The sequence below is a fragment of the Choloepus didactylus genome, chromosome 19 (assembly GCF_015220235.1).
Source record: "Choloepus didactylus isolate mChoDid1 chromosome 19, mChoDid1.pri, whole genome shotgun sequence".
Taxonomy (NCBI): domain Eukaryota; kingdom Metazoa; phylum Chordata; class Mammalia; order Pilosa; family Megalonychidae; genus Choloepus; species Choloepus didactylus.
Window position 1 is genome coordinate 6868527 of NC_051325.1, and position 23125 is coordinate 6891651.

The window sequence follows — 23125 nt, forward strand, 5'->3', positions numbered from 1 at the left end:
GTACAATTCAGTGGGTTTTACTACAGTTACAGAGCTGTGAATATGCCACTATCTAATTTTTCTATTTACTTTTCAAAACAGCAACCTTATTTTATTGGGGCTCATCATTACTGATCCTTGTTTCAGAGTGTGTTTATCATTGCACTCATTTTTAAAATGGGCAGTGATGAGAAATTTAGTGTAGAAAGGGCTTAACTTTCCCCAGGAGCCAACCTTCCAATAATTTATGTTAAGATTTTTTTTCGGTTAAATTGGTGGATGATATCAAGCTAAATATATTGTTAAAATTTTATGTGAGACTTAAAAGCTGTGAGGCTTATTTTTAATAACACAGTAATTGAGTTAAATTAATTAAAAACTCTTCTTTTAGGTAAGCAAATTTAAAAACGAATGGAGAAGCAACACTTCATACAAAAAAGCTCAATATATTTTTCTTCTCACTACCTGTCATCTTCTTATGGCATCATTTTTCAAATAACTCCATTGCCTTACATTCTTCATGTCAACTTTTGCTTTATTTTGTTTATGAATTTGCATTTAGGCTAGTTTCCATTTAACAATGCTGATATATATTTTTCTGTTCAAAGTTGGGGACATTTTAAAAATGTATATTAAATGAATTTAATAAGTAACTTGGGGGTCACCAGACCTTCGAGGTTCTGATCTGTGTTCTCTCCGCTCCTTATCCCCAGCTCTTCCCTTACCAACCCACTCCAAATGTACAGCCCACCAGCCCACAGTCATGCATGTAGGTGTCTGAAAGAGCATTAATTTCCCTCTTGCATTTTCAAAGAAGCCACATGATCTTCATGCAAGTGACTCCCTGATAAGAGAAGCTGGAGTGGTCTTGCCAAAATTCACAGAACAAGTATTCTGGAGGCCCAATTTCAGCCCAGACTAGGATACCAGAACTAGAGATGAGTTTGAGTAAAATATATGCCAAGACTAGCTGGCTATAATCAAGGTGATTTGGCGGAAAATTAGCTGCAGAAACAGACGTCTGCATATCTTTGCCCTGGAACAACTTTTTTTTTTTTAATTAAATTCAGTTTTATTGAGATACATTCACATATCATACAATCATCCATGGTGTACAATCAACTGTTCATAGTACCATCATGTAGTTGTGCATTCATCACCCCAATCTATTACTGAACATTTTCCTTACACCAGAAAAAATAAGAATAAAAAACACAAGTAAAAAAGAACACCTAAATCATTCCCCTTATCCCAGCCTATTTTTCATTTAGTTTTTGTCCCCATTTTTCTACTCAGCCATCCACAAACTGGATAAAGGGAGTGTGATCCACAAGGCTTTCACAATCACAAGGTAAGCTACGTTGTTATACAATTGTCTTCAAGAGTCCAGGCTACTGGGTTGCAGTTTGATAGTTTCAGGTATTTACTTCTAGCTCTTCCAGTGCATTAAGTCCTAAAAAAGGGTTATCTGTATAGTGTGTAAGAATACCCACCAGAGTGACCTCTCGACTCCATTTGAAATCTCTCAGCCAGTGAAACTTTATTTCATTTCATTTCACATCCCCTTTTGGTCAAGAAGATGTTCTCAATCCCACATCACTGGGCCTGGACCAACTTTTAATATTGCAGGGTGTTTGGCATAATCCTTGCATTGGCGAACGAGTGCGTTGCTGGCACCAGGAAGACCTGGCTATGCAGAGGCCCTTGGGCTTTCGCCATCCCAATTAAATATTTTGAGGCACCTAAAGTACTTTAGTATGAAATATGGCATGGGATTTGGGATCCTGCCGATTTGATAATTGGATGAGGAGGGTGATATTTATTTTAATAAAAACAAATCCCTTTTTGACAAGTCTATTTTTTTTCTATTAGGAGAGAAAAATAATATGGGACACCCTTCAGAAGGGGACCATCACCCATTCATTTCTGACTTGTGTCTCCAACGGGTGTTCTACCCCTCCTATATGCCTTGCACTGTCACTACACAAAAGGGAAAGGCAGCACAGCCACTGCAATTTCACCCCCAGTTCCTTCGCCTGGCTCTTTAAAACTTGAAGACTTGCACCACTCTCTGATTATCTGGCACTGGTACTCAGAAGCAACATCAACAACAACCAAAGGAAGGTCCCTGGTGAGTACAGTAGAAGGAAGTCATCTTTCAACATCTCTTCCTCCTTTTATATAGAAGATATTTATAGGTAAAGAGAATTTCAAAGAAGATCTCTATTCCGACTATTTTAAAGTAGCATTTACAAATTCAATTTATTCCTCTTAATTTGGCTTTCAATTTAAGCAATGACATCTGAAGGCTATCTGAGTATACCTCCTGATGTATCGTTGCCCAAGAACCATCATTGCCCTGGAACCATCATTCAGTTTTCAAGTGGATCTTTGCATGTCAAACTCGGGGGGCTGGGAAATCAGTAGGGAACAATACAGGCCAGTTCCCTCCTTGTGCAGGAAGAGACAAATGATAAACACATAGTCAACCAAACTCAACCAGAACATACCAGCTAGGTTTCAATGTCATGAAGACAGGACACTTTAAAAGCAGCTTCCCAGAGAATGTCTCAAGTTAGTCCAGCATTCAATAGGGAACATATGTAGAACAGAAGGAAACTGTGTTCTAGAGGCAAAGGTCTGGGATATTCTAATTCCCTTAGAAAAAGAGTTTCCACCATTTACTTGGCATCCAAGCCTGTTGTGCTGGCTTGAATGTATTATGTCCCCCAGAAAAAGCCTTATTCTTTGATGCAATCTTGTGGGGCAGACATATTAGTGGGGATCAAGTTGAAATGTTTGGATTAGGTTGTTTGCATGGAAATGTGCCCCACCCAACTGTAGGTGATAACTCTGATGAGATAATTCCCATGGAGGCATGGCCCCACCCATTCAGGGTGGGCCTTGATCAGTGGAGCCATAAAAATGAGCTGACAAACAGAAGGTACTCAGTGCAGCTGTGAGTGAATTTTGATGAGGAGCTACAGCCAAGAGGGACATATTGAAGAAAGCACAGGAGCTGCAGATGAGAGACAGTTTGAAGACGGCCATTGAAAGCAGACCCTCGCTCTGGAGAAGCTGAGAGAGGACAAATTCCCAAGTGCAACTAAGAGTGATATTTTTGAGGAACTGCAGCCTAGAGAGGAATGTCCTGGAAGAAAGCCATTTTGAAACCAGAACTTTGAAGCAGATGCCAGCCATGTGCCTTCCCAGCTAACAGAGGTTTTCTGGACACCACTGGCCATCCTCCAGTGAAGGTACCCAATTGCTGATATGTTACCTTGGACACTTTATGGCCTTAAGACTGTAACTGTGTAACCAAATAGACCCCCTTTTATAAAAGCCAATCCATCTCTGGTGTTTTGCATTCCGGCAGCATTAGCAAACTAGAACACCTGTCTTTCCACATCTTCACCTTCACCTGGCAACAGAGCAGATGCTTTAGGAATGCACTTGGGGTGGGTGCTGTTAGATCTTAGAAACCAAATGCATGAGAGTAAGCCACATTTTACAACCCAAGTTTTAACCAGCTTATAAATGATTCCAAAAGAGTTCCTTCAGGAAATGTGAAAATTGGAATAGGATCGCCTCTTCCTTACCACCAAAGACTTTCACATGCAAGAGAGTGCTAGGAAAAAGTCATTTTCAAGGCATTTTTAAATGGCAGTATGCAATCCTGAAATACCTACTCTTTTCTCTACCCTTTCCTCAGATCTCTGTCTACTATAATAGACTTTTCTCCTCCCACAGACAATTGAGGAGGAAGTAACTACCTGAGATCTCTCCTTACTCCTTTCTTCATATATTTTTGCCTGTAAAATGTAGGCACATTCTCACACTGGATCAGTCCCTAAACTTCATGCCTGGCTTGTCCAACGTTATTGAGGGTTCATTTCAACTTCGGATCTCCTATTCATTCCTTTCCAGAGCATTTAGTGGAAAAGCCACCAATCAGGGACACTCCCAGCCACACACCAGCTGCTCTTATTGGAACACTCATCCTTGTAGTGGGTTGACTGGTGGCCCCATAATTACATGTCCATGTCCTAATCCTCGGAATCTGTGATTCTGATCTTACTTGAAAACAGGGACTTTGCAGATGTAATTAAGTTCAGGCTCTGGAGATGAGGTCATCATGGATTATACGGGTGGCTCCTAAATCCAATGACGCGTGGTTATATAGGACGCACAGAAGAGAAACACAGAGAAGAGGAGGAGGCAGAGATTGGAGTGATGTGGCTGTAAGCCCCATCAGTGCCACCAGCCACCAGAAGCTGGGAAAGATAAGGAATAAGTTCTCCCCTTGAGCCTCAGCCGACAATTTGATTTCCAACTTGTGACCTTCAAAAGAGCAAGACAAGAAATTTATTGTTTTAGACTCCATAAAAGCAAGGCCAAAATGATGCCTGGGCTTGTGTTTCCTACTTATGGGATGGGCTGATCACACTTGTCTGAGAATGGAGCTAAGTTATAAAAGCGTCTATGATAGAAATATCCCTATTTCTTGTATATGCATGACCATCTCAAGAAAAATGGGCATAGCTATTTTTCTCTGCTGGAAGAAAAGAAAGGGACTAAAGTTTTTTGGGGGACTCTTCAATTAGGAACTGACAACATCAGAAAATTAAATAAGGCCAGTTTACACGCATGTTGTGCCTACAGATGTTTCTCTCTTCCCTCCTGGAGATGTCCTTATACATAAAACTTAATTCTCACCCCAGTGCTTTGTCCATCATTGACTGTTTAATCAGCACACAGATGCTGTGTGGATTAGCCATTGCTTTCCTGCTGAAAAGAAAGCGACCTTAGAACCGTCTTGCATCTGAGCCGCCATAAATTTCTCGCATTGACAGAGAACGGCACAGGCCAACTGCAGTGAAGGATTGTTTATTTCTCCAAACACTGATGAAAGGCTGTTGTCTCATGGTAATTCAGCTTCAAATTTGCCAGGAAAAAAAAAAAAAAGATTCCCTCTCACTTATCAGCAATAAAACAGAGTTGCTGGGAAGATGCAAAGACACTAAAAGAATCATTCATCAAGGTATAGATGCTATTTCATGAAAACAAAATATGTCGAACTGGTGACACTGAATTGCAAGGAGCTGTTTTCCTTGCTCACCTCACTCTGATTGCGATGTCCAGAATGGGCAACTTTCTCAGTTAAAGGCGACATCCTGTCAACTGTTATAAAGAACAGTGTGTAATAAAATGAGAGGCCCTGCCAGCTCTGTCATTTCTTCCTGAGTACAATCCAGTTCCACTCCCAGCTCTTGCAGAACCCCAAGGCTTCTCTGGGATGTGGAAAAACAGCAGCTATGAGATTGGACAGATGACACAGCTCAAGAGTTACCTTTGGAGACATAGAATCAAGTCCTTTCCCCTTCACTAGGCTCTGGTGTAGAGGAGCAGCAAAATAAGATGCTTCTAAATATGTTCCAGGAAAACCTCCCTTAATGTGGTTAATTTTGAAGGCTTTTTATAATCCGTGCCCTTGGAATCCATTGTTGAAGACAATAGCACAGAAGAACAATCTTACAACATTCTGTTGTTTTGGTCTTATTGGAAAGAAATCCTCCTCAAAGCTAGTGGTACTAGGCTCTGAAGGCAGTAGAATTATTCTGAGATATTTTGGGATTGTGTGGCAAGTTTCATACTCTCTAAGCAGAACCAGCCTAGCACTTTTGGAGAGGAAGTCATATGCTCAATAACGTTTTTTTTCCATTTATTCATTCTATAACTATGAATGGTGTACCCATGATTTGACCAGAAGTATGTACATGCTATGAAAAATAAAGCAAAGTTGATTGAAATTTCCATCTTCCATGCTATAAAACCTGAGAATAAAAGTCAGATTTTCTTGAAAAGTTAAATATATACAAGAGAAGTCATAAGGTTGTCTAATAGTTGTCCAATAAAACATATATCAAATTACATGTTATAGATTAGAGAGATGTAATAAGATGGTTTGGTAGAGTAGCAAGAACTTGGACTTTGCTTTGGAAATCTGAGTACAAACCCCTCTTTTGCCTCTTCCCAGCTATGGGAATGGGGCCAGTAAGCTAACTTCTGTGAGGCTCAACCTCATCAGGGTATACATGCCAGATCGTTAAGGTGTTTAGAAATTAAATAGAGTAAATCTGCAACACCTCACACTTAAGAGGTGTTTGAATGTGTTGTTGCTTCCTTATTCCTGTGTTTTCAACACTATGGCCCATGCTTTCCTAAGAAGGAATATTTAAATGTTTGATTAAATTCTGATGGATTATCTTAAACCCTTAAATATTGGAGGTGGTAAGTGGGGACCTACTGATTAAAGAAACAAGCTGCAGTGAGCGGAAGGATCCTATCTTACTGGTCCATAACTCCATCCTGTCTCCAGACAGTCTAACAGACAACCACAGTTTTAACTTACCATAGAACTGGTGCTATTCATCAAGGGACTACAAATTGAGGCCTGGACTTACATGGAAAATCTCCCTTCCTAAAATCCAGATTTTTAAGTTCAATTATAATTATAGCTTACTCACTTCCTTACTAGATTAGAAGTGTTTCACAATAAACCTGAAATAAATTTAGAAAGTAGTAAATTGAAAGGAGTTACAGAAGGAAAAGGAAGCAAATATAGAAGTCTCCTTGATTGATATATTAATTATGTTTGAGCATTAAATCAGCCCTGAGCTTCCTAGTATCCAGGGAAAAATAGAAACATGGCAGCTCATGTAATTTTCATTAACCTATAAAAAGGACATATGGAGTCTTTCTGAAGATTAAGTTCTAAGATTTAAAAGGTGTGCCCATAAAGGAATGAGGATACATGTACAAGTTGCATTCATAGTGTGCTTTATCTCTTTGCTTTGCAGGTGTGGCTTCCACTCTGCTAGCAATGATCCAGATATGAACCAGAAAAAATGCACACCTGTTGGATCTGAACTTTAGGGCATTATGACTCAGGAGGAAACCTGGAGAGATCACAACATGTGTGTGTAAGAGTGGAACTAAATGTGAACAGCAGTAATATAAGTGGGATAAACGAAGGGTGGAAAGAAAACAGGGCAACAGGATGTGTCTAGAGTGGCTTCTGTTTAGAAAAGTACCATAAAAGCCATGAGTAAAGAATAGCAATGAAGATCCAGAAATTGGGATAAGGCCAAGGATATTGGCCTGGAGCATGCCTCAGGTTAGGATGGTTCCTGTGGCAGAATGGATTGAGGGTGGCCTCAGGTTGAAGTCAAGGTGATTGTTAGAAAATTTTGACCCATTACTATGGACAGATAGCGATAGTTCTAAGCACTTCCAGAAAAGAATTTTCTTCCCCAATGACCAAAGAGTGAGGAATATCACTCTGGTCTTGGACAGAAATCGAGAGGGCCTAGGAAGAGACTGGCTGATGCTTCAGTTCATATGTGGAGCTTCCAAATTTACAAAAGGTTTTGCAGTTTAAGGAAAAGCAGTACCATCTTAGAGAAGTCACAGATGGCTGATTACTGTTAAAAAATTATATTTCATATATATGTATATGAAAAAAGTCCCAAAGGCAAAATCTTTGATTGACAATATTTTTTCACTGCTCCATTGAATGGTAATGACGAAAAATCACCTATGTGGAAAATGCCACGTAAAGCCTTCATCTCTGACAAACTTGTGGGGTCGATTTCCTCACAGATACTTTCACTGATAGTTGATTGTGAGGAATGTAATACAAAACCAAAATAATAAATAGTCTGTTTTATATTTTATTGTGATTTGTGAGAGGTTAGAAATATTCAAAATGATCTGGTCCCCTTTTAAAGCAGTTGTCTTCCTTGGTTGCCCATTCGAATCACCTGGAGAGCTTTTAAAAATACCATATCCAGGCTCGCCCCAGACCAGTAAAATCAGATTCTCTGAAGTGAGATCCCGACCCCAATATTTGAAAACTCCCCCAGGTGATTCCAGTGGGCATCCATGGTTGAGCACCACTTCTTTAAGGAATGAACTAGCAAACCAAGGAAGGAGCATGGTGAGGAAACAAGGTACAGCTGGAAATAGTAACAGCAGTAAAGAAGAGGGTGGTCAACTAAAAAGTAGGGTCACCTGAAGAGGTGGTGTCTATTTCCCCACCCTTTGAATCTCGGTTGTCCTTGCGAATTATTTTGGTCAATTGAATGTGGTAAGAGTGACATGGAGAGAGTCTTAGACCCTCAGTGCAGCTTCTGCTCCTACCCTCTTGAGATACTTTCTTTGCTATGTAAGGAAGCCCAGGCTAGACCATTGAATGATGAGAAACCACATAGAGATGCCCAGCCAATAGGAAGACCAACCTCCAGACATATGAGTGAGGCCATCTTGGGCCATCCAACCCCAGTTGAGTTTCCTGATGTCTGTAGTCATCTGAGCAAGCCCAGCTAACACTTCTTGGAGCAGAGACAAGCCAGCCCAGCTGAGCCCAGTCCAATTGTCCACCTACAAACTTATGACAAGTAATAAATAAATGGATAGTTTCTTATGTAGCATCCAATACAAAGACTCAGGGAAGAAAACCTGAAGCTGACTTCCAGAAGTCACTGTGGCAGCTATCCTCCAGGGGGTCCTCAATGACCCCTGCCACCTAACATTCATGCCTCTGTGTAGTGTCTCCCACCATTTCACCTGGGTTGGTTTGTGTGAGCAACAAGTTGCAGTGACAGTACATGACTTCTGAGGTGAGGTAAAAAAAGACGTCGAAGATTTTGCTTTGCTCTTTCTCTCTCTCTCTCCCTCTCTCTCTCTCTCCCTCCCCCTCACACTCTGTCTTGCATAAGGAAGACAGCCATCATGTTGTGAGGATGGCTGCTCAAGCAACCTAGGAAGAGTCCCCCATGGTGAGTCCCCAAGTTTTCCTGCCCATAGCCAGCTGAGTGAGCCATCTTGGAAGCAGATGCAAGTTAACCTTTCAGATAAATTCAACCCCTGCCAAAATGCTGACTGTAACCTCATGAGAGAGCCTGAGCAAGAGCCACCCAGCTAAAGTGTCCCCCATATTCCCCACCCACATAAACTGTAAGAAAGTAAAGGGCTTTTGTTTCAAGCATTACCAGCATTGTCAGCAGCATATAATTTCTTAATTATGCAGAAAAATGAATAACAAATACCTGCAGGAGGAGCTCCTGAATTTTCCTTGTGAAATGAAGTCTGGAGTACACATAGGCTTCTGAGATTCATAGAGAAAGTGTGACAATAAAGACATGAGCAAAGATGATTTCTTCTTGCTAAACAGCTATGTGTCCAAACCTCAGTTTCCTCATCTCTAAAATGCAAATAATGATGCTCATTTACTTCACAAGGTTGTCGTATGAGTTACATTAAATAATATCACAACCTGCTCATTGTGGTGTCTGACATACAATAAAAGACTCTCCAAAATAGCAGCTTATTATTGCAGTTATTGTTATTAGTATTAACTATTAGCTAATACTAGTATATTATTACTACTCCATCTGCTATGACCTCTGACCAAAGCTGCACTTAATTCAGATAGAAATAAATTTAATTGAGATGAATGTCACTTGGGCAATTCATTTTAGAATTAATCATTGACACAGAAGTGAAAGCTAACAAAGGCCTTGAAGGGAAATATTTCACAGAATGCTGAGGGAGAGAATGTCTGCCACAGCCTTTTCCTAAGAGGGTGTCTTCTTTGACTTGTGCTAAATTACTTCACAGGTTTCCTTTAGAGTGGCATGTGCTATTTGAACATGGCCACCACCTTAACATGGATGAATATATTTACTTTCACATCCCAACCCTGCAGCCTCTAATTTGGGGGGGGTGGGAATGCACATTTTTTGATCCATTATGAAGGCATGTCAAGAACAGATGAAGTGCTGCGATTTGTTACTATTTGCGTTAACTTCTTCTCAAAGTAAAAAGAGTACTTCAACCACTCTGTACTCGTCCTTAGTTTAGCAGTTGGTTGAAGGAGACACTAAGTTCTCAGCTGCTCCAGTAGCCAGTGGCATGGCTCTGGAGCTTCTCGGAATCACGTTTATGAGCAGTGACAAGTCAGAGCAATTTGTCTACATGGTCTTACTCTATGTTTGATTGGTAGGGAAAAAAATCTAATGAAAAAAAGAAGTTTTGTATAATGAGGGATGACACAGGCTAGGAAACATTTCGCCAGTGGTATACCCCCACCCCTTCTCACCCCAACAGGCCTGCGTTAAATCTAGCGTGGACAAATTGGCATCTGTGTGCTATTTTACCTCTGGGGTATGAGAGGCTGTTGTTTCCTGTGTGTCCACGGAGGATGCATAGTCACAGTAAATGTGCCGTCATTTATGATTTGCAAAATATCCAGGCTTTCTTTCCTCTGCTGGGAGGATACCTTCATATTTCAGAATAGCTTATATAGTTTACACAGCTCTTTTGGAATAGCTATAAAAAAGAACAGAGGAAAAAACCTGAAATTGGGTTGTGCCAGTGTTGTCCGTAACAATATTGCTGATTAATTAAAAGTTTCTTACTGAAAAATAATTTAGCTCTGAAAGATAGTCCATATCATGATTTTTCACGATCAGAAAGTAATTCTTCATGAGCAACATAGTTTAGACTGCATGTCACTCTTCAAATATATTGAATATTAATTAATCGAATTAATTTTATAAAAACGAAGGAGGCGGCTAACAAGGAAGAGAAAATCATGCTTAGAAAATTGAAATTCAACTGGTTTATAAAATGCATTATGGTACAGATATTTGACATAAATATAATTAACAGGTGTATTGTTTAGGAACACTAAACTCCAGTATCAATTATTAGGAAAATTAACTCCTGAGAGATGACAACTTATTGGTACATTTATGCCTTCAGATTGAAGAGACAATTTACATTTTATCTCCTACTCTATGTTTACATTGTGATTATAGTGTAAGTCAGAAAGGTTTGCTTTAGTGATTTCTAACTTACGTCTGCTAGATGATGAAAACAGGGAAACAAATGACTATTGTACATTTATGTCATTCTAAGTTTCTGCAGCAGTCCTGTGCCTGGAAGAAAGAAAATAGTTTTGAATTTAGATGCATCACACAACTTCAACTTAAAGTGAAACTCAAACCCTTTGAGGAAGTTTGATAACATTTTTCACAGTATTGGGGAAGCCATTTGTTCATTTATTCCAGATGACAGGAATCTGACCCATTTTTTTTCTTTCAATTTTCTCTAGTTTCTACATCGTCTTGTTTAGGTCAAGGTCAAAATAAAGGCACAGTAATCCTGTATCCATTGCAACTCTGCAAATTGGAAGTAGTTGGAAATATACTGTTTCTGAGCATTACAAAATAACCCTCACGGACTTCCATTCTCATATCCACTGAGGAAGAAAGTTCAACCAAGAGTCCTTGGTGCAAAATGAGTGGGCACAATGACCTCAATCCCCATAGTTTAACATTTCTCTTTCATTTCTAGGTCAAACCAAGCAGGATTGCAAAAATTCATCATCTCAACTTTTTGCAAGCTCCTTAGGGTGGTGGACTGAGTCAGGAAGCACCAGCCACTTTTGAAGTCATTTTGTTAAGCTGGTTTCATTCAGTAGATTCTGTCACAGACAGGTTCTCTCTGTGAGAGTCACTCACTAGGAAATGATTCCTAGTGATGGCCTTGGCTCACTGTTTCACATAAGATGGTCACACACGCACCACCACAATTGCTTTAACTCTCAGAAGAGTGTTTGCAATTTTGCATAAGATCTTGCAGAAGTGTGCCTGCATGATGGCACTCCATGTTCCGCTCCATTTGGCAGAGGGTTGATGCTCTTGGTATCAGAGCTGTGAAGTGATTACATTTCCCTATTCTCTGGCACGGACAATGCACAAAGATGGGCCCAGGTGAATGGCCATAGAAAACTCATTTCCCACTTGTAGTCTACCACTTGGGTCTTTCATTTCCCTTTCCATTCCTTTTGCTTTTCTTCCTTCCATTGGCCACAGTGGATCAATTTCCAATTATGATGTCCTCTTAACCTGTTTCAGGTGCTGTTGTTCATGTAGCTCATTACTAATCTAAGATGGCATCATTGATGGGGACAGCAAGTGAGAGCAGGAAGGAGAGGAGATGGTGGTGAAAAGCATGCAGCCTTTGGGCACAGACCTGGGTCAAATTGTGCCCCTGGTACCTACTACCTGTGGGACCGTGAGCAACTGTCTTCATTAACAGGTATCTCTATTTCCTTCCAGAGGAATCTGAGGGTAATAATGTCCTCACCATAAACTCCAAGGTAAGAACCATGAAAATGTAAAGCAGTGAGCATGTGACTTAGTGTGTGCACTTAATACATGTCCACTTTTTTCCTTTCTTCCTTCTCCTTTCATGGTGTCACTCTTACCTTCAGCCTCAGAACTGGATTCGAGAAACAGCATCACATTTCCTGTTACAATTCACAAATTACTTTCCTTTGGTTACTTAAAGCAATCACCCTTAACAACTCCCTGACAATCTGTTTTTATGGTGGCCCTTATGGAAGAAACGAGAGAGAAGTGTCTGTATAGGACAGAGTCATCTCTCCCTGTTTGATTTCCCATTGTGGAAAACTAACGGTTTTTACTTTAGAAATTGCCATCTGTTTCAAATGCCACATAACCAACAACTTCTGCCTTACTAATACTGTTACAACTTACTGTATCATCACTACTAATTTTAGAATTTCTTGAGCACTTACTTGTGCCAAACATTATACTAAGCACTTCATATATAAGCCAAGGTAAACCACCACACAAGCAAAGCTGCTAGTCTGGAGGCCACATGGTAACAGGGATCATGGCTTCTCTCTCTGAGAGTCACTCACTAGGGAATGATTCCCAGTGATGGCCTTGGCTCGCTGTTTCACATAAGATGGTCACACACTCACCACCACAATTCCTTGAACTCTCAGAAGAGTGTTTGCAATTTTGCATAAGATCTTGCAGAAGTGTGCCTGCATGATGGCACTCCATGCTCCTCTCCATTTGGGCTTTAGGCATTAGGAGGTGGGTGGATCACTAGATCATCATCATACCAGTGTTAGGCTCACTATCTCATTTGTTGTTGACAATTTGGAGCAGGGTTCTCAAACTTTAGTGAGCATCAGAATCATCCCACAGGCTTTGGAAAAGACATTTCAGCATCCTCCTCACAGATTGTGATGTGGTGGGTCTAGGGTGGACCTGAAAAGTCTCCTTTTTTAACAAACCCCCAGGTGAGGCTGCCGCTTGTCCTTGGATGACACCTGAAGTAACACTGCCTGAGAGGGCTACTGAATTCTGTGATTTTCACCTTCACTCTGTTCCGTAAGACTCTCGTCTCAGTTGTACTCCAAGGTTTGGACAGAGAGAGCACCACAGAGTGCACTTCACACCATCACCTAAGCCCTGCAGTTGGTGGTTGTTAGTGTCTGTTATTTGTGGAGCCTTAAACCAATATGGCCCAAGATGCTTGCACCTTTGGGACTTCCAAACAGGCTCTCCCTACAACCCTAGGAGTAAGAGAGAGAGCAGGTATGTCAGAATAGTAAATCATGAAAGTGATTAAATGCGTTCTTCACAGGGCACAAAAGAATCAATTTATAGGCCTACGCAGTCTCACCCAATATAATTTCATCCTGGTTTACAAGGTTAGTCATGCACGCTGTTAGACAAGAGATGAGACATGGCTAAATTAAAGCTATGTGTAATCTGGAAATTTTTCAGGTCTGGTTTGAAATTCAATCATACCCTCACCTACTCACAGCAACATTTTGGATCTAGCTCTGTCAGGCTGTCAGACCTACTGAGACATTTGGGGAACTGGGGTGGGCTGGGGTAAGGAAGGGTGGGTATGGGAGTCAGACAAGCCATGAGTACATAATTCAGATTCTCTGGGCCTGTATTTCCACAAGTACAAAATAGGACTGTCCATGATATTTACCTCACAGAGTTCTTGTGGGGATTGAATGTAAATGTGAGGAAGTAGCCAGCAGACTATCAACAACATAGCAATGCTCAGGTAATTCTAGTTTTATTTCCTTATTTTCTTAGTGCCTCCTGTGCATGAAGTTGGGAGGGAATGTGGGCTGCAGAAAGAAAAGAAATATTATGGTCTTACAAATTGCAAAGTGGTTGATCTCCTGGCAGATAACTGAATTAGTTTAATTCTATTTTTTTGAAGGTTGGCAAGGGCATCAGGGACGGACCTAGAAACCTAGCAACCGCTGGTGACAGAAAATCTATAAAGTGGCATCTTGTTTTCAAAGTAGAAGACACATCTTGGGTGTTAAAGATAACAGACATGCTATGGGTGGTAAATGTTTATATAAAGACTTTATTGTGTGACAATGGATCATAGTAGGCCCTCAAAAGCTATATTAAAGTGCAGATTGTATTTAAATGGATGATGAGGGGTCCAACCTAAGACAGCATCCAGAAAGAGTGTAGAACCAGAAGTTGGGGTTTAATTCCAGCTCTTCCCCTAACCAGCCTAGGACTTTGTGACTTAACCATTCCTTCCTCCAACACACACATGTACACACACACAGGCACACACATGCACAAGCACACACATACATATACCACACACCTGGACCAGCTAAAGACGTTTAGCTTGGAGATAATCATGTTTTCTTTGAAGTGAGAAAGCCTGTACTTTGGATGCTAAATATCCCCATGTGGCGAAGTGTTTTGAAGTCAAAAGCTGGAGAAAATAAAACTTTGTTATTGGGGTACTGATGTTTATGACTGGAGACAGCAGCTCTGAAGACAGAATTTTGCTGAAAATCTCCCCTCTGACCTGATCCCCTCACAGCAGGCATTAGGAGGTGGGTGGGTCACTAGATCCTCCATGTAGGTCAGATCCCCACTCTACCCCTTTCATGAAATGTGAGCTCTGTCTGTTCACTACCATATCCCTGCAGTTGGTTCAGAGTCTGGCATGTAGCAAGAATGAAGAAAGGGATGAATGGCAAACAATCCAGGTAACCCAGCCCTAAGAAGTTGCCCAGCAGCACATACAAATCAAATTGTGAAATGTCTACCTTGCCTAATTCTGTGTAGACACAGTTCCAATTTTCTGCTAGTTCCTGAAAGGTAATTACAATAATCATTCACATTTCCTTGTGGAAATGAGGTATAACATTCATACTTTCCCAAGGTGCATTGTTGCACATACTTCCTTTTGGAAAGATTGGACAATTAGCAGCTCTACCACAAGGCCAATGAGAATTACAAGTAATGCATTTGAAGCAATGGGAAATAAGACTTTTTCTATCATGAGCAAGCAAAGGTGTGCAGTAGAAGGCCATGTGTGGAAACATACCCCATGCCAACTAGCACCTATCGTCACTTTTGATTCAAAAGTGTTTTCTTCCCTCATATATTAATTCTGTTATTTTGTCTTTAAAAAACAGAATTTGAGTGTAAATTTTGTGCATGATATTAGGATAACTGGTATGGGTGACAGATAATATATAAGGCGATTTCTTCCAGTAAGAAATGCACAGTTAGTTGAGAACCAAGACTTGTACACACAAATTTACCCTTACATTGTGGGATGGCACTCCTACTAAGTGGATCCCTGAAAAGCTCAAGGAAGAAGTAAGGAGCAAGGGTGTTGGGTAGTGGAAGATTGGAAAGGTGGAGAAGTATATTATGATGAAAAGATCAAAGCGGGGGTAGAATGTATATGGATATCTGTGTGGTCAGGCCAGCCAAAGAATCAAGGGATGTAGAGGGTCAGTGGATCTTCCACTGGGGGGTGGCAGTTGCAGTGACTAGTGGTAACAATAGCTATTAGGTAAAGTAAAAGGAACACTGTTTTTGGACTCCAAAGATGTGCATTGGAACTCCAGCTCTGTCACTTACCAGACAACTAACCTTCAGCCAAATTTATGAGCCTTGGTTTTCCAATCTGCAAAATAAGTTTACAGATACCTCCCTCAAAGGATCCTCCAATAACCTGACATGATAATCTATATGGCAAGAAGAAGTTTGCCAGCACACAGGGTATAAAGCAAATCTTATCACACTCTAGCATGAGAAATGAATCTCGAAAGTGGAAGCTAAAATAAAAGCCCAGCACCACTGTCTGAACAGTTAGGGGTCTGCATGTTTGGCTGAAGCATTTGGCAGGATCGGTTTTGACAAGGCTGAATCAGTGAGGTTACCCACCCCAAAGGCCACCATAAGACAGATAATCAGGAAGGCAGATAATGCAAACATCCATTCTTGCCCTAGTTCAGCCTGAGTGTCCAACAAAATGCTTAGCTTCCATTTGAATATTTACCTGTTCTGTGTGGAGTATTGAATCAGATAATTCAGCCCTTGCTGTTTTTATTTTCGACCAGGTCAGTTGGCTGGAGATATTGAGGAAAGTAATTTGTAAGTGCCAAGTTTCCATTTACCTTGTTTGAAATATAAACACAGATCCTAGCCATGAATGAGGCTGTATCTGGGAGGAAAAGGACTGTTACAGGATTGGAGATTTTCTATGAGAAGGGGTTCCCCAAAATGTGTTCACCTGTCTGTGCTTCCTTTTCAAGTCATTACTACTATTATCTACAACCTTTCTGGATTCAGCTCCACTTTCTCTTTCTAAATGACTTACAAACCTAGTGCACACTCTTCTTTACCATCTAATAATAATGATAAAAATATCTACCAACCAAGGCATTATATTTTACAGTTTACAAAACATTTTCATATAATCATTCACTTGCATCTCCTAAGAACCCTGAGAGACTGGCATGGTTATTTTCAATTTACAAATGAAGAATGAGAATTAGTAGGCATGGGAGAAAATAGGAAAGAGAAAAAAATGCAAGTCAAGGGTGGAAAGAGAAGGAGACCATGGAGAAATCCAGCAGAGGCCATTTGTATCTCAGTGAGCATCAATTGTGCAGTGGGTTCTGAGATAGAGATTTGCATCTCCCTGCCCTTCCTGGAAAGCCCACAACCAAAACTCAAAGGCTGCCTACAAGCTTCACTGCCCAGAAAGCGGCCACACCTCAGGTCCCACATCATACCACCTTCCTGCCCCACCATGCCTGGGAACTTACTCCCCTCTTCTAGGCCACTCTGATCTTTGCGAAAGATGCCCCTGGTGGGTGAGAGGGACAAAGGGGGATATGATGGGGCATCAGAGAAAATTCTGATTGTAGAGAAATCTGCACAAAGGAGAAAAAGGGCAGGAAGATGGGGTGGGGAGGAAAAAAACATGGCAGGTACTGGAGAGTCGACAATCTATCGCTGGTAAATGCACGTTCCGTGAACAAATGCATTGCAAAGTGTGCTCTGGGCTTAAAGACTCCATGCCCATCCACCTGGACTCATTTTTTGAGTTTTTTTCTTCTGATACCTTCAAAATGTTTAAAAAACTAATTATCCTTCTGTAAACACCAAGGACAGATGGATTCCAGCAAAGTGCTGACTGAGCGTGAGATAAAGCATGTAAATAGTAACTTGATGCTGCTGCTCTTTCATTTTCTCTGTATTAGTATTCATAGCATGTATTTATCTTTAGGCCCACATTTCTCAGAATGTTTAATGAAGATAAATACCCTGTCCCTCTGAATCCTCACTTTACCTTTGCCCTCTTTTGTCATCTAGTTATAAGAAAATGTATAGTCAGGACAGATAGGGGAATCTATAAAGATTCTGTAGATCGTCATGGCAGAGTTGGTTTGTGTCTTTACATCCAAAGACAAAAAGTATGACCCATGACTACCTTTTCCTGAATACGCCCTTCTTAAAAAACCCAACAGAAGTGGCCCATTTCCTTCTTCCCCTTGCCCACATCCTTGCCTTTCTATCCTCAGCTTCTTGCTGAATTCCATTCCCTCTTCTGTGGTCTCTGCCATGTCTTTATCCTAAAACAGGCCAGAGGAGGTTGTGACCCTGTGGAAGCCATCCTGTAGTGAAGCAGGGATGACTTGGTCACCTGAGATGAAAGCATAAGAGCTTTACAAGTCTCTGGTGTTAGGGGTTTGGGTATTTATATTTTTCCTTATGTGTTATGGGAAAAAAAAAAAAAAGAGAGAGTTGCAGGCAAGATGGCATCATTGGGTATGCAGTGAGATTAGGTGGAAAATGGACCCAGGGACTGTGGGGTGATGGTGGGAAGTGGAGAGACGGTGCCAGGTGGTAACAGGACTATGTGAGGGTGTGAAGAGAGCCTCATTAAGAGCTGTGGTGTGGAAGCTTGAATCTAGCTGGACACTGGATTGGGCAATAGGATTCCTTCAGTGAGAGGAATAGAGGAGCCAGATAAACAGAAATGTTTTTTTTTTCTGGAGGAGAGAAGAGGAGAGGCATAGTACTGCGGTAGCCAGGGCTTCAGTCAAGAGTAACACTACCCCAATAAATAGCTATAAATATTGGCTGCTGTTACAGTCTATTTTTATTAACTCTTCTGTTGTCCAGACAGTATCCTGAAGTACTTGTACCATCCATGATGTATGACTCTCTGGTTTCTAGCTCATACCACCACCAGACGAGGAAGGTAAAGAAATTGCATATGATAGGAAGAAAAAAATGTTTGTCTCTCTATGTTGATATGGATTGCTGACCTCAAAATCCTCCTTTCTCCAGTTAACTTTGAAGTGATAAAGAAAAAAAATATTGACATTAGAAAAGGGATGGAAAGAATTGGAAGACAAGAATTCTAGAAGCATCTAATCTTTATTCACTCATGTCTTCTCATCCAATTCTGCCACATTATCATGATTAGATTGCTTAAACCCCTTCTTAAAATGCCAGCATTTATTATTTAACATCTTTTCTAAAATGCATGACTCTATTTTGGGCAAATAATTAAATCTTTGTTCATTTATGTACACATGGTGGCCCAGAATCATCCTTCTGAATGCCAATTCTTGCATAATACGGTGACAATAAATATAAGAAATGTAGGATTTAGGCTGCAATATATGTCAAGTCACGCACAGAGTTGTGCTTTTTTGTTTTTGTTTGTTTTGTACAAAACCCTTCATATCTCTTTACTCTTACTGATGCATTTTTTTAATTCATTTTCCTAAAATTAGAGAAAACACAATGTTGTTGGAGAGCTCTAGATTGTTGATTTTTATCTAAGGATATTGTAATTATGTCACGTCATTTGGCTACACCAACTCCTCCTCATCACTTCACTTCACTTATGAGACACCACTCTTAATTGTTCTCCCCCTAAGCCTCTCAGTCTCCTTTGCTCTAGTTGTCTTATGTCTCCGACTACTAAATGTAGGAATTTCCCAGAGCTCATTTGTGGACAGCTTTGCTACTAATACTCACTTCTCATTTGATCCACTTCTGGCCCGTTGTCTTTTTTTTTTTTTTTTTTTTTTTTTTTTTTTTTTTGGAAGAGGTAGACTTTTAATAACTGCTTTTATCACCAGGTTATGTCATGCAGTTACAAAGTAGTTACAAATTTCTGAAAGGATATTATTGTTAATAAAAAAAAAAGCTCATTCATTACATAAATATCTAGTACTTCATTGGGACACTACTTTTCAAAAGGCCCTGGCCAAATAAATCCCAAACAAAACACTTGATCCAAGGTTGTTTCCAGCCCACTGTTAATGAAGCTTGTGTGCAGAATGGGAGGCCTCCAGAAAGAAGGATGGAAGGTCGGTGGAGGTGGGGCCGTTGGCAATGTCAGACCTGCCAGCCCATCTCCAGACAGGCAGACCAAGTGTTTTTTTTCCCCTGGCTCACTCTACTTGAATTATTATTCAATTAGTCAAGACAAAAGGTCTTAAAAAGAAAAGAAAAATTAATTAACATGATAAGGACGGTGCTGCATTCTTTGGACCATGTGTCATAATTACATTTAGCAAATTCAGACAGTCTTAACAAAAATAGCCTCCATCATCTGCAGTTATGAAGATAACTTAATTCCCCATCTGGCTTTTAATTTTTGTTGGACAACAATACACAATTGATAAGCTACAAATGATACTGTTTTATGTTACAAAAATACTAACTTTTTTCATTTCTGTTTCTAGGCATTGACTGCTTGAGTCAAGGTTAGGCTTATTAAGTGGTTAAAGGCAATTTTATTACAGCAGCATGTACTTATTTTATTCTAAAAGAATAAAATGCATGAAGAGAAACAGCTTTTATTGTTGTTTGCAAACTGTAAAGTTGAGTTATTCTACTGATGTGAAATACTAATAACTCATTTTAGGACCATGCCACCTTCTGAAAATGCCACACACCACTTCTTCAATGTATCCAAGTTATAGCATGTCCCAGATATGGCCAGAGCAGAAGGATGCAAGCAATGGGCTGCTCTTGGACAACAGGTGCTGACCCCGAAAAACAGGTAATTAATGTATTGGGAGGCAGCTATGGGGCCAGGTGGCATAGCCAGATGGAAGAGACTTTTTATTTAAAGGCAAAATACTCAAATGGCCCTACTTTCAAACTGACCAGCTGGGTACATGATCCCCAGCCCTTCACTGCTTTCTTCTTATGGGGCTGATTTGGACTGACTTGTTGAGAATGGTGTCCATTACCTAAGAGGTCATGAGAGAGCGAGATTTCTGTGGCTACATGTAAACTTGTGATAGGTTTGCAGAAGTTACAGGTGAAGAGGGTGGTGAAGTCGGCCATGATCTATGTGAAGGTCACCCCAGCTTCATTGTACACCTTGAAGACTTTCTCAATGGCATTGACGTAGGCGGCCGTTCTCAGGTCCAACCCCAGGTTATACTTCATGGCCGTACGCATGATTTGCCTGGCAGAACGCTCCATGGTATACGCTAAGCCAGAGTGCACGATGTCTTTCTCAGATGCGCCCGATATCCTGTCTTGGAACTCTGCTGTGGGTACAACGGGAATCGTTCCACCGTGCTTTCCAAATTTTCTTTCCAAACTCTCTTGAACAGACATGAGCAAGTGGTAGTTAGAATCCCGTTCGTATTTGAAGGTCAAACGGCCATACCTGACATGATTTAGATTCTTCAGCCACTCAAAGTAAGACACTGTCACTCCTCCAGCATTCAAGTAGAGATCAGGAATAACCAAAATGTTTCTCTCCAGGAAAATCTTATCAGCTTCTGGAGTTGTGGGCCCATTGGCACCTTCAGCAATGATCTTGGCTTTGACCCTGGGTGCGTTGGATTTGGTCAGCTGCTTCTCGCTGGCAGCAGGGATCAGTATGTCACAATCTGCTTCCAAGATGCTCCCTTCATAGCGCTTTGCCTTGGGGAAGTCCAGGATTGATCCATGTTGCAGTTTGAAGTCTTCCAGTTCCTTTGGGTCAATACCATCTGGATTCCAGATGCTCCCATCAGATTCACCAACAGCAATACATTTAGCGCCAAAGCGATGTAAATATCTCATGGAATGCAGACCCACGTTACCAAATCCCTGAACAGCGAAGGTTTTATCTCCGAAGCCTGGGGTCATTCCTAAAATGCTCATGTAGGAGGCTTCGTTGATGAAGTTTTCAATCCCGTGGAAAACCCCGCGGCCGGTGGCAGAGATGCGCCCGTGGATGCCACCCTGGCTGATGGGCTTGCCGGTGAGGCACGCGTGCGCGTTAATGTCGTAGTGCCCGATGGTGCTGGCGTAGGTGTCGGCGATCCAGGACATCTCCCGCTCGCCTGTGCTCATGTCTGGGGCAGGCACGTCGATGCCGAGACCAATAAAGCCTTTCTTTGCCAACTCCATGGTGAACCTCCTTGTGATCTTTTCCAATTCGTTATCGGAATAGCTCTTGGGATTGATCTTAACACCAGCTTTAGCACCCCCAAATGGCACATCAACCACGGCACACTTATATGTCATCAGGGAAGCCAAGGCTTTCACTTCATCCACACTCACATCTGTGCTGTAACGGATGCCTCCCTTGCAGGGCGTGCGGTGCTGGCTGTGCTGGGCGCGGTAGCCCTCGATGACCTCCCAGGAGCCGTCGTCGCGCCGGATGGGGAAGGAGACGCTCAGGACGTGGTTGCAGGGCTTGATGATCCGCAGGATGCCGCGCACCCGGTTCCGCTTCTGCTCCTCGCTCTCGCGGGTCTTGAGGTCTTCCACCAGCTTGTCTTCCACGATGCTGGCGCCGCGGTCGAAGAAGCCCTCCACCATCTTGAAGAAGTTGGGGTCGTCCTCGTGGTCGGCCGCCGCCTCGCTGTAGTGTCGCCGGGCGGGCGGCGCGAGCCCCAGCTGCGGGGCGGCGGCGCGGGCCCGGACCAGCAGCGCGGCCGAGTCGGCCTCGGCCGCGGCCACGGCGGCGGGCCCGGTCCGGGGCAGCAGCTGCAGCGCTTCGCTCAGGCAGCGGTACATGGCGGCGGGTGGAGGGGCCGCGGAGCGGAGGAGGTGCGTGCGGGCCGCGGGGCAGGCGAGCGCGGAGACCTGGGGCCGACGGAGCCCGTTGTCTTTTGAAGGTTCCCAGAATTGCATCCTCAGGCCCAACTTCCCCACCCCCCAATTTAGTCTTATTCTTTCCTATTTCCCTTTCAGTGTCTTCACTTGGAGAGCTAAACAGCCATCTCAAACTAAACATTGCCAAAATTAAATTTTTTATTTTCCTTCCATCTCTGCAAAGTAAATGGCAAGTCCATTCTTCCAGGGTCTTAGGTCAAAATCTTTAGAGATGTCCCTGACTTCCGTGTACTTCTCACATCTAATCCATCAGAAAAACCTGCTGCTTTTACTGACGGGATTTATCTAGACTCTTGTCACCTCTGCCCTTCGCCACTTGGACCTGAATGTGTAGCAACATCAATGGCGAAAGATTCGTAATTGCTCCTTCTTTGTTTAGCCCTTGTTCCCTTACAGTCTGTACACAAAAAGCCGAGTGATTGTTTTCAAACAGAAGTCATATCATCTCCTACACTGTCCCAGGCCCTCCACTGACATCCCAACACATGCAAAGTAAAATTTTAATATCCTCTGAATCTGGCCACCTGATCCCTTTCTGAGCTCAACTCTATCACTTTTTCCGTCACTTACTCCAGTCCCTCCCAGCCGGTCTCTTCGCTGAGTGTTGAACACTCTCTTGCTGAGGGCCTTGGCACGTGCTTTTGGCTCTGTCTGAAACTTTCTTCCCCCAGATATCTACCTGACTTTTCCCTTCAGGTCACATAAGCCTCTGCTCAAATGTCACTTCAACAGAGACGTCTTCCCTAACCAATCTATCTAAACTAGAATCCCTAGTCCTTCACTCTCCATTCCTTTCCCTGCCTTAC

The 23125-nt window shown here is 41.9% G+C and overlaps 1 protein-coding gene across 1 annotated transcript; it reads right to left on the reverse strand.

Annotated features, from left to right (window-relative positions):
* Window positions 1–19635: 19635 nt before the first annotated feature.
* On the reverse strand, window positions 19636–22220 carry LOC119516048 (glutamate dehydrogenase 1, mitochondrial-like). The gene has a single exon (XM_037812238.1). It carries the CDS (start codon window positions 22218–22220, stop codon window positions 20550–20552), a length of 1671 nt encoding a protein of 556 aa, XP_037668166.1. The 3' UTR covers window positions 19636–20549.
* Window positions 22221–23125: the final 905 nt, after the last annotated feature.